The sequence below is a fragment of the Pelodiscus sinensis genome, chromosome 6, assembly GCF_052426305.1.
Source record: "Pelodiscus sinensis isolate ZL-2025 chromosome 6, ASM5242630v1, whole genome shotgun sequence".
Taxonomy (NCBI): domain Eukaryota; kingdom Metazoa; phylum Chordata; order Testudines; family Trionychidae; genus Pelodiscus; species Pelodiscus sinensis.
In genome coordinates, this window is record NC_143057.1 from 112,072,236 (window position 1) to 112,087,411 (window position 15,176).

Below are 15,176 nucleotides of genomic sequence, written 5' to 3' on the forward strand. Positions count from 1 at the left end.
CCAGTACCCCATCTGCTCATAAAATGTCATCAAACTCATCTTGCTTGCCAGTCATCAAGACCAAGATCCCACTTCCTCTCTGAAAGCCTCTGTACTCTTCACTTTCCCCATTGCATGAATATTTTTGTCCTTGACTTTAAGTCCCTGGATATATCTTCCCCTACCCAGTTTTTGCCCTTTTCTCTTTTCACAACAATTATGTCCTCTCTATTCTGCCAGTTACTCTAGCCTTGCTACACATGATGCTCACTTCTCCTATAAACATCTCCATGATCGCTACTGTAGCGTCCCTATATTTTAGTCCATCTTCCTTAGGTGATCCTCTCCCTTCTTTAGAAATGAGTCATCCAAAGGGATTTAAACTGATTGCTACAGAAGGTTAGCTGGATGATGATGAAAGGCTGTAGCATAATTTGGGAAAATCTTTTCATTTTTTTGTAACACACACACTGTGTTATTAAAACTTAATATCGGGATCTAAGCAAATACTATCTTCTTTGTTGGTTGTAACTCTTTCCTCTACTCATGTTCACTGCTTTTACTTTTCAGCATCCATTATTTTATCTTTTTCTAGCATCCAATGTATTGTGAGTACGACTGCAAACAAATTATTAATAGCTCCATCCCAAAATTTTCTTCTTGATACAGACTTTTGATTTGCCTTCACCTTCCATAACTTTGTTTTTATCTTTGATTCAGAATTTTACGCCTCCTCACACATTCCCCACATTGCTGCATTCATTTATTGCTAGTGTGACACATAGGCCCCTTAGCAAACAATACTTTGCAAACAACTCAGTAGATCAAATAAATTGCTTACAGGGTACTTGTCAATTAAGGTTAACATATAACATCTCTATTGGAAGCTGTAAGTTCCCAGTGCTTATAATCATGGCATGATGTGTGTTCGGGTGATATTAAAGGAATAATGTAATTATGCTGAAGTTTATATATGTATGGTTTTTTAGTTATAAGGAATCACCAGGGAGTGATATTACTCGGTGACCGCCTAATCCTACAGGAAGAAGTAGCTACCTATCCTTGGTTAGCCAGTGATGTAATGTAAGGCTCAACAGTCTACTATAGCCCCATAACAGAACAGTCAATGGAAAACTATGAAAGACAAGTTCAAACAATCTAAACCACTTAGAGATACAAAAGGAACATCATAACAGACAGGGATTGCCCTATATATCAATAAAGACAAAAGACTATTTCAATATAACTTGTGTGTGTGTGTGTGTGTGTGTGTGCGTGGAGGGGGTGGGGCGAGAGGGGAGCACTCTAAATCCATTCACAAAGACATCTTATTGAGCAGAAGTGTTTTTCATGAACAATTAGATCTTGGTTCCTGTGAAGCCAGCCATCTCTGCAACAGACTGAATGTCAGAGGGAAAACTTACTTTTATAAGATAAGAAGATAAAGTGTAGGCCAAGCTGGTATTTTATTTTATTCTGTAACCATTTTTTCCCTTGCGTCTAGTGTAATCTCTATTTTTCCTTAAATAAACTTTCCATTGTTTCATTACAAGTGCATTTACAATCCATTGGTTTAAGGTAAAGCTGATAGGAGGATCTGGGATTTCTGTGAATAGCTACGGCCAGAGGTTAGATGTCACAGTGAATGGTTCAAGAGAACTCGGGAACCGAGGTGCAGTTCTTGCTAAATTTTGAAGCAAACACATGGCTGGCTCAGTCTTCAGGGGCGAGACTGAGTAGCTGAAAGCTGCTGGTGTTAGGGAACTAGCACCCAGTTACCATAAGCAAGATTTCCTCACTCTGGAGGTAGAGGATTAAGGATGTGAGTCACAGTCTTGAGTACCCCGGGAAGCATCACAACTACCTCCACTGACATCCTCATCTCTTTTTTCAGCTACCTTTTACGATGGCTTCTTGATGGCTTCTCTCAATTACTTTTTTATATAGCTTCCCTAAAATCTGTCCCACTATATCTTAAATCTAACATATACACAATGCACTGCCTGCATTCTCCCATGCAGCCATGCCCTGCTACATACCTCCATCTTCAAACAGCTCAACTGGCTTATCATTCATTCAAGATTCAGTTCAAAATGGCCTTCCTGTTTATAAACACTCTCCTGGGGCTTGCCTTAGCTTACCACATTGACGTTGTCGTTTCACACACTCTTCCACTAGCCTTTCATTCATCTAGCATATACATCATGGAAGAAAACAGGCTGTTTCTGTCTGAGTTGTTAGAAATATTACAGTAGAGTATGACACGATGCTGCCCTTTATTCTTTGAATAGTCAATGATAGGAATACTTTGGGTCACTTTAATGTATTGGCAGCTGCCACATCCTACCCAATGAGTTCAGGTTCCCCTTCGCCCATAATCTGCCCAGCCAAAACCTTCTCTCTGTAGGCTCCAGGCATGCATGAGAAAAAACAGCAGTTGGGATCTCAAATACAAAGGATTGATCTGCTTCTCACACCACTCCTATACCTCTCCGGCTTCTGATCACAGTGGTCATTCAGTTCTCCACTGGGGGACCTATCATGACAATTGAGCCTCTACATTTATCTGACTCATTAGCCCAACTGTAAAAATAGGTAAAAGTTGATACAGTAACCTACTATAACTAATGTAGGTGGGAAAGGTACAAATGGGAAATTGATTAGGCTAAACAAAAAAGCAAATTTGATATGATTCAAAGACTGCATCAAAATTATCCTTGTGTAACCCCCAAGGAGATTACTTAGATTCCCGAGGCTCTGTCTGCTGGCAGCTCAGGGACAGGCACACCGAGTTTGCCTTGGCTCCCCCTCCCTACCAGAGGCAGAGTCTGCCCGGCAAGCCATAGGGAGTGAGATGCCCCTCCCAGGGAGTTCAGGAGGGGAAGGAGGAGCCAAGGCAAACTCGGTGTGCCTCTCCCTGAGCTGCCAGCAGACAGAGCCCTGGGAATCTAAGTAATCTCCTTGGGGGTTACACTTGTTAAACAACAGGAGATGTGGAGTCAGAAGTTAATTACCCAAAACTGTCATACTGGATATTATGCCTAATTAGTGGACAAAATAATGAGGGGATAGACTATTCCACCCACCAGAAATATTTTATGGGAAAGTACAAAAGAAAAATAGCAGCAACAACAAAAGGAACAGGACCAAAAAAAAAAAAAAAACCAAAACCACACACACCCACACTAGACAGAGGCTATTAGAGTAAACTTCTCTGTCATGGCTGTTACCCTGACCATTTACTGGGACCCCAAGCCTTCATCAGTCGGATCTTGAGAAGTGTCCTGACCAGGACAGACCAGAGTTAAAGGAATCGGATAACTAATTGCCACTCCTATATCAGTTATAGCTCAATCCCTATAATACCTATAGATTTTTAAAAATAATTTTATCAGATATCAACAGGATTTCAAACTATGGAAACAACATTTAGTAATTTAGTTCACCATACATCACAGTACCTGCAATAAATAAACACCAGACAATTAAAGAAGGATAGAGGAGCCTCCGTTTCATTATTTTTGTGAGTGTAAAATAAAGTTCCAAAATAAAGTTCCAATGACTGGACTGTATTTTCAATGGGATTTACTTATAATAAAGAAAAACTAATAAAGTTTTAAAAGCAATTCTTACAGTATTTTAAAAATCAGTTTTGAAGACATTTTGAGAATGTTTTAAACTTGTGTTGCTGTATAGATGTAAACTTAGCAATTTTTTTACATAATTATTTTTTAATGGTTTTTCTGATATTTATTTTGAATTTTACTTCAAACTGGCAGTTTTACAAGAGAAATCTCATTTTGATTGGTTACAATTTGATTGCATGAACATACTTAAAAATGGACTTTTTAAGACCAAAAGATTTATACTATAAAAGACAGTCTATGGTATAAATCCTTATTTAGGATAGTTTAAAAAGATGGTTTTTGACCCCCAGAAGCAATTTGTAGTATAATGAGTTCATGATTTCAGAGGGAGGTTTATATCAACGATTTATCGATATGCCACCCATGCACACCAAATTTAATTGAGAAAAGCATAAAAATCTAGATTGTTACAGAAAATAATTGTGCTTGTGTATAATAAGCAGGACTTCTAAATTAAATAAACAGCTTTTTGTAAAATATTTTTATCCAAAACAACCAAAAGTTATTAGCGCTCATTATAAATGTAATGCTTAATAACAAAAACATATTTGAAAAAAAGAGCAAAATGAAAAAGCTTCTGAAAAATACTAGCATTTGCAGTACAAGAAAATAAAAGGAGTTTAGAAAAATATCTGTTTTTGTAACAAATAACGTATAACTGATTCCCCCCCTCCCCTTCAATTTTGATGAGAATGTCTCTGGTTTAAAAACTTTGTACCCCTAAGCATATCCTGAAAAGTGTTGACAACTACAGACTTCTGGACAGGTTTTATACCCAAAATGGTAACAAACTACTGACTATAAAACCATAAACATTGTCACTAATGATATCCTTCTAGTCCATGGTGTGTCTACAGTACAATTAGACAACTGTGGCCAGTCTGTCAGCTGAATCCAGCTTTGGCTAAGGCACTATTTAATTGTGGTATAGTCTGCCAAGCTCTGTCTGCAGCCTGGGCAATAGGTCCTTCCCACCTTGCAGGAACCTAGAGCCCAGGCTTCAACCCAAGTCAGGAAGTCTACACAGCAGTTAATCATCCATCCAGCCTCAGCCCCATGAATACGAGTCAGCAGGTATCTAACTGTGGTGTAGACATACCCCATAAGACTAAGATGTTCCCATTTTGAAGTCATCCATTATACATTGCAGACATGATAGTAAATTCTCCTCTTATAAAACCATAGTGTTGAGAAGTTATGGTGATGGAAGGGGATTATCCGTTGCCGTAGGAATTCTCTCAAGCAATGGCAGCCATAGCAACAGAAGCATTTTTCTGTCGACCTAGCTACATCTACAGCAGGTATATCTATAGTGCCCAGGAATGTCCTTTTTTACACTCATGAATGTTGTAACTACGTCAACCTACATTTTAAATGTAGTCTAGGGTTGAGACTGCACACCAGAGCCAGCAGACTACCAAAATAAGACAACTCTTGTATATCAGTAATTATAATTTTAGTGTTGCTGGGAAGGGGCTCGCTCCTTCTTCCTAGTTAAATATAGTGGTCATATTTGTATTTTCATGTATGTTAACAGGTTCAACAAAGCAGAACATAAAAGTTTCTTCCCCCTCCAAAAAAGTATTGGATTAAATACATACTTTGCAAGTTGCTTCTCAGCATCAGCACAGAGCTCCAAAAGGCCCATTAATACAGCGGAGACATCCATATAAGGCTCCCATACTGTAAAACCTCGCCCAATCAGGTCAATGGCAGTTCTGCGGATAGTACTATGTGGAGGAAGTTTGGTGCTTGGTGGTTGCAGCAGAAGGAATGTCAAAGCTTTACCTGCCATACAAAACAGGTTATAAAATTAGTATAATAAAATAAAAGTATTGAATAGCTTGCTATTTTTAAAAAGCTGTCACTAATAAGAGTATAGCATGGAAATCTACTCAGAGTCCAAAACAACCTTACACATATGCTGTAAAAGTGTCCAGTGGGACCTGAACAGCATAGTGCTGCATATATCAACTATATTAAATGACTGTTGTTTCTTTGGTGTGGTGGCCACTGTATTTGTACAGAGCCTAACACAATCAGACCCTGACTATGATATAAAAATATTACAAATACTAAATATCATATCAAATCTTAAGCAGCATCAGGACCTTATTTAATATACTACCTTTCCAGTAAATGTTATGTCAACCATCTAGTAAATTAAAATTGTGATCACTGATTTAGTTGGGATTGGTCCTGCTTTGGGCAGGGAACTGGACTTGATGACATCCTGAGGGCTCTTCAAATCTTATGATTCTATTTAAATAAATAGCAGGCGAGAAAATGAGAGAAAAAAATGATACCAAAGGAAAAATGTGCTCTAAATGAGACAAAGATTCAGGAAAATGTTTCTAGCTAAAAAGAATGGCAGTGGTAAAGGCTTTTCCACCAGCACTTCTGTGAGTAGGAGCTCATAGAAGACCAAAAAGTCCCAAAGAAAAAGTGATAACACTTCTACAGGATTTTTGTATCATCCTGTAGAATTTAATAAAGATTATGTGTCTAATAAAAAATGCTTTAGGATGCATAAATGTATAGAAAGGCAAGAATTCTCTATTAGAATCTATGTGTATTGACTATTGAATCAATTTTTTTCTGTTGGATTATTAGTAGTCAGTCCAGCTGCCTCCTACATGTCCCCTTGTGGCCTGGGTCATGCTGCAGCACCGTGCCTCAGTTTCACCTCTCTGGTAACCAAATAACTTCATGCAAGCATGCTCTCAAGAACACGTCTCTTTGGAGATGGTTTATGATTAAAACCTAGTGCAAAAATAGCACACAGAAAATTCTAACCTAAAAACCATTTAGCAATCGCAGTGTAAATAGCTATTAATATCGCCCTATATATTGTCCCTTGATTCTGCACATATGCCTCACACCAATGCCTCTGACTACTCTGGAACCCTCTGGCAAATCTCTTCGATTCCTTTGTTTCTAAACAGCTGCCCCTAGCTGGAGTGCAACCCTGCTCTTACAAAGCTTCTCTGCTGTGAGAATCTTTCACTCCTGGCCTCTTGCTATTCCTCTGAGTCCAGCTCTCCAGCCATAGAGATGTTAGTGGGTAAGTTCCTCTGCTGCTCTCATGCTTTCAGTGGTGTCTAGACATTTGCTCTGGCTTGGAGTCAGCAAGTAATTCCTCTGCAGCTACTTGGCTTTCAGCCCTCCGGCCCTACCTCTCCAGCTTGGGCACAAGCCAGAAAACCCCTCTTGCTGTTCTCCTGCCTTCAAGCCTTCTCCCCAGAATCACATACAGTCTCTGGAAGCTTTCACTTCTTGTATCTTCCTTTCAAGCAGCACTGACTTACTCGATCTAATTGGCCTGGGGAAGGGGGAGTGCGCAAAGCTTCCTCCCACCCTGCCAGGAGCATGTGGCACTTTGAAGCGCTGTGCGCTGCTCACAAGGGATGGGGGACAGTGGAGGAGGCTTTGTGCACTCCCCCGCCCCAGGACCTAATTGGCCAGGGGACAGGTGAACAAGGGAAGTCTGCTCCCATGCCAGGGGTATGGGCACCTTGGGGGAACGTGGGGTGGGGGCAAAGGCACTCCATCACCCCCAATCATTGTCTGGGAGTGGGGAACCTGAAAATAGCTTGGCCACGCCCCTTCTGCTCAATGCCCTGCCCCTTCCCGTGCAGCCCAGGGGCACTTCAAAAATTTCCGAAGTGGCCCCCAGCAAAAAATTATTGCGCACCCCTGGCCTAGATGCCCTGTTCTAAGCCTAATTGGAAGACAGCAGAGAGAAATGTGTGCACTGGCTCTGTTCCATCCTAAAGGGCCAATGGTGCCCTGTAACATTATTCCATAAAGGGAGAAATTTCTGAGACAGTGGTAAGTCCAAATATATTTTTTGAAACACAAAACAAATTAAACTTGAAAATATTATTGAATGAGTCCTTTACATTTTCAAAATACTTTATACACATGAACGCCCTCCTTCCCCAGAACCTCTATAAGGCAGAAAGGTAAATATTCCTTTCCTCTCATCCAGGTCTAGAGTCTGCCTAAGTGTCTGCCCAAAAGAAAAAACCTGAAAAGAAGTGTTTTAGAACAGAAACCTTTACAATAAATGTGCTAAATGCCACAGATGTAATATAACTAAACAAGAGAAAGATTTCAGCTACTGTTTGGGCAAGTTTTTAGTTTTAGTTTTGTTGTTTCTTGAGGGGCGGATGGTGTAGGAATGGTAAATTCCAGTTAATCAGTTAACCAGTAAATCAATAGGTTTGCCTAGCATTTAACCAGTTAACTTTTCACATCCGTAGGATGATGTCGGTGGTGGTAGAAAGTAGGAAGATAGTGTATTAAATTTCCATTAATTTGATTTCATGCAAACCTGACAGCAAACCACTGGTAATTTAACCATGTCAAGGTCTTTGCAAACCTCAGAGGGGTAGCTGTGTTAGTATCATGAGCTTTTATGGGTACAACCCACTTCTTGAGATGATAAATATGCACACAAGATGAATTATAAAGCAGAAAAAGAGGGAAGAGGGGAAGGAGAAAGAAGATGTGTGTGTGGGGGGGAAACCCTGTCAATTAAAGTGTCCATGCTAAATGAGGCTATTGGCCTACTCTATTAGCCTGGACATTTTAATTGACAGTATTTTTTCCTTTCTTTCTCCTCTGCCTCTCCTCTCTTTTTCTGCTTTATAATTCAACCTCTATCTCTTTTGCTCCATATTTGTCATCTGAAAAAGTGGTTTGTGTCTACGAAAGCTCATAATACTATGTATAATTTTTGTTAGCCTTTAAGGTGCTACAAGACCATTATTGTTTTTCAAGGTCTTTGCAGTTACTTATTATCCTTCTAAACTTAGGGGAATATGTATGTATCTATCTCAAGAAACTGCAGTCATTTTATGGAAAGAGGTTTAACATTTACAGAAACTAATTTACAGAACAATTTTATTTTCCAGCTAGAAGTCTGTAAGCACTATTATTGCACTGAAATAAAATGAAATAATGTATTAGGAGTATTTAGATATAGGTGGCACTCATCTAAAATATACTGTAAGTAAGGTTCAAATGTATAGCATGGACTGCAAGTATTCCTCCCTTCAAATAAAGTAAGGATTTGGATTTATACAACATAGAAGGTTGGCAGTAATGAGGTTAGTTAGGTTTATCAAAAGCTACTATTATTACTCATTGATGGGAAATAAGTTAAATCATAATAATGTCATGGCACTGTTGACACACTTTGATAAATTTATAGGGCTAATCTAGTTATCAGTTAAAAATATTTCTCTTCTTTCTTTATACTTTATATGCACTAAAGTGCACAACCTGGCCCGAAGATAGCCAAATGACTTTAACAGGGACATCACCAAGTTTATTTGGCCTAAAGAATGATATTTTACAAAATGTATCCCAACAGTACTGTGGCTAGAGATGTTAAATTTAGATTAATTAACAAATTGAATATTTGATAGGATTTCCATCAACTATTCGATTAGTCTATAAGGGCGCCTCTGCCTTTGAACTGTAGCAAGAGCCCTGTTGGGCAGGGAGTGTGGGGCCATTGGGCACCTGAGGCTTTGAAATGTACAAGACCCCCAGTGGGGCTCTTGTACATTTCAAAAGGAAGCCACGCAGGGTGTTCAGTGGGGCATCAGGGAAAGCGACTGGTCACGTCTCTAGTCGACTATCTGATAATCTTCTGCTTATCGGATAGTTGACTAGTTGCTTACATCCCTAATTGTGGCTCAATTAAAAAAAACAGATGCAACCATCAATATATGGTTAATAAAAAGCAGGCACATCAAAATCAATAAAAGCAGGCACATCAATATATATTTTTTCTCACCTCCTGTGCACATCACTCTTCCCCGTCCCCCTCCAATTCTTCTTAAGAATGTTTGGATATATTTAGTACTCACAAATGGCAATGGAATAGCTCTCTGTCCTCACAGTAAAAACAGCATCGCTGGAGGCACAAGTTTTCCCACATCACCTCACATTACGAAAGTCCCTTAATCTTGTGCTGGGATAAAATACCTCTCTGTTCCCATTTATACTTCAACCTCTCTGCAAGTCTACTAAAAAGGATACTAGCTGTGAATATATTTTTGTGTGGATTAGGAATGTAAGAATGTACCCATTTAAATGGGTAACCAATAAGTGTAAGTTATCAAAAAGGTTATGTGCAACTCCCAGTCTGGCTCCTGTGGAGCCAGCTGCCACCCTGCGCTGCTATCTCTGTATCAGAGCTGGCTTAAAAGCAGACTTCCAGCATTGATCAGCGCTCAGGAAGCAGGCTGATGCCCTGCACTGCAGCTTCTGATATAGCCAGCTCCCAGCCATTACATGGTTACACAATTACATGCATTTTAACATTCCTAGTGTGGATGTCTGTCCACTAATAACTGGACTGACACTAATACTGCATGTTAAAACAGACACTGAACAGCTCTCAGATGGTAATGGCCTTAAGGTACCACAAAACCTGAACGAATTTGAAACAATGTGACAAGAGGCTAAAAGGTTTTATATTCCATTAACAATACCATAATCCATCCCATCTCTATCCGTTGATTGTTGAAATAGCCTGAATGACAGTAATGACTTGTTTGTGTGAAGAATATGCGTATTCTGAACTAGATGATCCATTGATCTGAATCACTGGGCAATTTCTATGTTCATTTTGCATTCTGAATATAACATTTTCAATAGCGAATACTGTTAATTTTCAAACCAAATAGTCCTGAAAATATGATTTTACTGGGCCACAAGATCATCGATTAAAAAGCATATTTCTGTGTGACAAATTTGTAAGTATTGTTTTTTTAAAAAAGCACTTACAATTACTAGGACTAAACGTGATTACAGAATTTTTTTTAAGAAGCTGGGTTTCACAGCACTTTTTTCATAGTCAATTATTCCATTTTCCTGTGTAGTCAGTAAGCAAGGGAAAGATAACTTAAAAGGTCTTATAGACTTCAACAGGAAAGAGAAAAAGCCTGTAAATAATTTTGGAAGGGTGCTTTATTAGAAACAAAATTTTAATTAGACATTTAAAAACATTAAAGCTGACAGCATCTTTTTAAAATGATCAAAACACTAAGGAAAGCACATTATGCTCTAGTCAAGTAGAGGTTGTAGCTGTTAATATTCCAGTGGAACACTTTTGCAGCCTAACTACAACCAACTGTAAGTCAAAACTGCATACTGATTTTGGTCAGAATTGTGGCTAGAATTGATAGCATTTTTTATGATTTTTTTACACTTATTTTTACTATTTTTCAACCAGCTGACAGAGCTGGCTGAAGCATTTCTGGGCAAAAAAAAAAAAAAAAAAAAAAAAAAAAGTCAACATTTTCCAACCAGCTTTAATTGTGTCTGTCTCATCAGGATTTAAGTTCTATCCTTTACTTAAAAAATCCCTTATGACATCATCTGAAGACTCAGTAGAGGGAGGCTTTCAATTTAAGTGAACTGTGCTGTCTGGGGATGTAACTTTACAGAGTAACATTGAAAAAGTGGAGTAGTTTCCTAAGTGTAATGGTGTATTTCACCAGCATTTCCCTTAAACTTAATCCCATCATGACTATTACTCACAGGCAGCGCTTGATTTACTTTGATTAAAAGCTGCTGCTGTCAGCTCCTCAGGTGATGTCAGAGAGCCACACTGACTCTCTCTCCACACTGAGAGACTTCCATAGGCAGCTTCCTCACATAAAGCAAAAAAAGAGAAACATGCAAGTGGGAAATTTCTAGACAGCCTGATAAACGGAGGCAGTGAGCTCAGGAAATGCGCCCCTAAACATGTCACAGAAGTGTGTTAGAAAGAGAAATGACAGAAAAGGAAAAACCAGTAATAGTCAAATGAAAATTCTTTGCTTGCACTGAGCTGCATACATAGTGGCTGCTGCCGCTGTTAGCAAGTGATTTAGGAACCATGTACGTAACAAATAACTTTACACACAAAGTAGATCTCAGGAATGGACAGACACCCTGTGCAAACTTCTCATACTGAAATTTCCCCAGTGCAATGCACATGAAAACAACCAACACACTGAATAGCCAATAAAGGAAAATTACTTATGATCCATCCATAGCATTCTTTTTCTGCACTTGCAATCTGGCAGTGGGTAACACTCACTTCCAAAATGCTGAATCAGTCTAATGTACTAAATGAAAGCTCCAACTATAGACTGAGGAACATTTAGGTATAATGTTAATGTTGTCTTATCTTCAAATATTTGTAATATTTCACAAAACAAGAATGTCCTCAATTCAAATAAAGAAACATCTACCAATTACCTATCAATATCAGAGATTGAACAGCAGACAGAGGAAAAGAAACCCACATTAAAATAATGCTACATTAATTAATAGCTCAATTACAGTGACAACCCTTTGAGATTACATATTATATGCACTTTAAAACCAAATGAATTTCTGATGATTTATGTTATTACAATGAATGCCAAATGAATTAATAATGTGTTAGCAAGTGAATGAAGCCCTTCCCCCAGCCATGCAGGTCACAGAACACAGGTGGCATAGTGCCATATTGTATTCTTCTCTCTCTGCTTCAAGTGATGTCGCTTTTTATTAAAGTTCAAGGAGTCCTGTGGCATCTTATAGACATATATTGGAACATAAGCTTTTGTGGGCAAAGACCCACTTCGTCAGATGCACCTGATGAAGTTGGTCTTTGCCCACGAAAGCTTATGCTCCAAAACATCTGTTAGTCTATAAGGTGCCACAGGACTCCTTGTCGCTTTTGCAGATCCAGACTAACATGGCTACCCCTCTGATACTTTAATAAAAAGGAATTCAAGTATAACAAAATATCCCATTTGAAAGGCAAAGAAAAATAACTATTTGCACAGGCTGTCACTGGCTGTTAATACAAATCTGCACATGTATTTTGGAGGGGTTTTTGTTTGTTTTTAAATTTGTACGTTAGGTTACATTTTGTTAAAGAATGAAGAAGCAAAAAGTTACATCAAGGGCCAAATTCTGGCTGCCATAAGAACACAGGTGCATGTAAGAAAAGACTGTGATAAAAAAAGAATTGGGTAAACATTTTCCAACCCAATTCCATGTCACCATAAAATCAACCAACACAGCATTCCCAGGATTCTATATGACAGCAGCAGTCAGAAGGCAGTGCAAAAGTAGGGCCTAGAAGGGGTCTCATTTCAGTGCATCTGTCACTCAACAAAGACATATATAACTATCCTGAGGAGTTTGCCCAAAGGGGATAAATGCCCTGGCAGGTTAAGGAATTCAACCATGTTGGACTCTAATATGTGACTGCACAGGGAAAATCTGGAGAAGAACAAGAACAGGAACAGGAAGGTGGAAAAGAAAGAGCAGAGCTTTGGGGTAGAGGTCATTGCTCCTAGAAAACATGGATGTTAGAGTGATTGGAGACATCATAGCCACAGAACCTTAGCAGCAAGTGCAGAGAGTATATCTACACTGTAGTTAAACATAGCAGCTGACATGGACTTATGGGACTCAGGCTAGGGGCTGTTTCATTGCATTGTAGAAGTTCAGGTTGAGACTGGAACCTGAGCTCAGAGACACCACAACAGACAAGGGCACTAGCCCAAGCACAAATATCTACCTTTTAGCCTGAGCTTATCTATACCTTAGGAAGAACATTCTTTGACCTAAGATACTCTTCAGTGCACAGCCCAAAAGCAAGCTATATGCTTAAAGGTGTTGCTAAAAAATTTCACACCCCCACTAGCAACTCTCAGTAACTGAATGTTTATGGCACATTAATGAAAAAATTAAATTTAAATAATGAAAGACATTTTAAATTGAGAATCAGTATAAAAGAAGAAAATTGTGCAGTTTTACTTAACCCCACTTTTGTGAACCCATCTTGGCAATGTCCTCACAAAAATAACAAGGAGTCCAGTGGCACTTTAAAGACTTGCAAATTTATGAGGGCATTAGGGCATAAGCTTTCAACTCACTTCCTCAGATGCTGAAAACAAACAAACAAAAGCAAAAAAAGAAGGGATGCAGAGATGGGAGTGTGACTTTAGACACCAATGTACTGCATTTATTTGCAGCCAAACCCTTGCAATTTTATGTTTTGTAAAGTACCAAGTACATTTAAAACACTACAGATAACACAATTTTCTTTGAGATTTGCTGCATTGGAGATAACAGCTAAATGAACCTATTAGTAGTGACTGCCCAACTATAAATTCTTCTGAGCAAAGAATAATACTTCTACTCTTTTTAATGAAAAGTAACTTTTCACCTCTTTTTTCTGACTTTTTTTATATGACAATAACTAGAAGAGATGATACTGCAGCGAAGATCCCAGCTAAGTCCAGATTCTACATGTTCGGTAATTGTAATTATGAATTTATTTGTAAAGTCTCTATTAAAACAATAATTAATAAGTAACTGTTTATGAAAGGTGAATGACAGCTAAAAAAAGTAAAATACCTGGAGAAATGTAATTTATCATTATTGCTGTGCAATTATATATTACCTCTTTTAATAACATTAATTTAGATACTTACAGTGGTAGATATAAAGTATTGATTTTTATGGGGGTTTTTTCTCTAGGCAGTTCTCCAACTAGACTTCTTCGAGTTGTTTATTTTTATTTATTGAACAAACTGCTCACTGTATTTAGCAGTTTAGAGCAGCTAACAACTGGCATGCCTTCCCAAAAAATTCATATTACTCCGTAAATATGCAATCAAAGAAAGAGCAGTAACTGTTGCTTCATCATACACACAATAAGCTATGAAGAATGTGCTTTAGTTTACTTTAATTTTATTTCCTAAACACTGAGTTCTATAAAAAGACATTGCGTACAACAAACATTCGTATATTGATAAATACATGCTTCTTTTAGAAAAATACTGTAAATACTTCTCTTGTCCACATTTACCTTGTTTAATTTGAGCTACTGAAAAAAAGAAGAACTAAACAAAAGTCACTCTGTTGCCAGTTTCTCAGTCTGGACATCTTTGTTTAAGGTTTGACTTGGCTTAAATGAACGAATTAATATTGACAAAAACATCAACTAAGCTAATGAGTTGTTAGTTAAGGCAATAAACATGTCACATTAGAGTCAGCGCAGTAAAGAGGTAATTAGCCCTGGAAAAGCTCCGCTGATTGGATCTGTTGAGATCCTTTGCTCTTAACCTTTGAGTCCATTATCTAGTGCAGGACAAGTAGTGGCTATGCTAATGTGAATTCGCCAATACACATCAGCCTTGCTACAGTAGCCAAAGACTGCATTAGCAAGTCTGTGCTGATGCTAGTGTCTTGCTATTTATAAAACGTCTATTAACAAATATGCTAACTCCAAAAATGATACAAACCTAGCTGGAGGAACAAATATGCAATCTAAAAAGTATTATAACATATTTAAATGTAATCACATTAACTTGAGGGTGTTATAAAATTTTGACAGGTTGCAATTAAGATTTGGATTTGACTAGTGTTTTGGCTCTTCATTCTAGAAAAGATAATATACTTAACTATAAATTGATGCTGTAATGTATCATGCGGTTCTCTCCTCTTTTCCTGGTAATTAACACACTCTTAAAAAAAAAT

The 15,176-nt window shown here is 38.2% G+C and overlaps 1 protein-coding gene across 4 annotated transcripts in view; it reads right to left on the reverse strand.

Annotated features, from left to right (window-relative positions):
- WDR7 (WD repeat domain 7) overlaps window positions 1–15,176 on the reverse strand; it is a 350,838-nt gene that overhangs the window by 99,175 nt on the left and 236,487 nt on the right. For all 4 annotated transcript variants that reach the window (XM_014570212.4, XM_075932629.2, XM_006116571.4 and 1 more), the window contains one exon: window positions 5,228–5,414. In XM_014570212.4, the coding sequence (XP_014425698.3) occupies window positions 5,228–5,414 (187 nt within the window). The remainder of the gene's footprint in view (window positions 1–5,227; window positions 5,415–15,176) is intronic.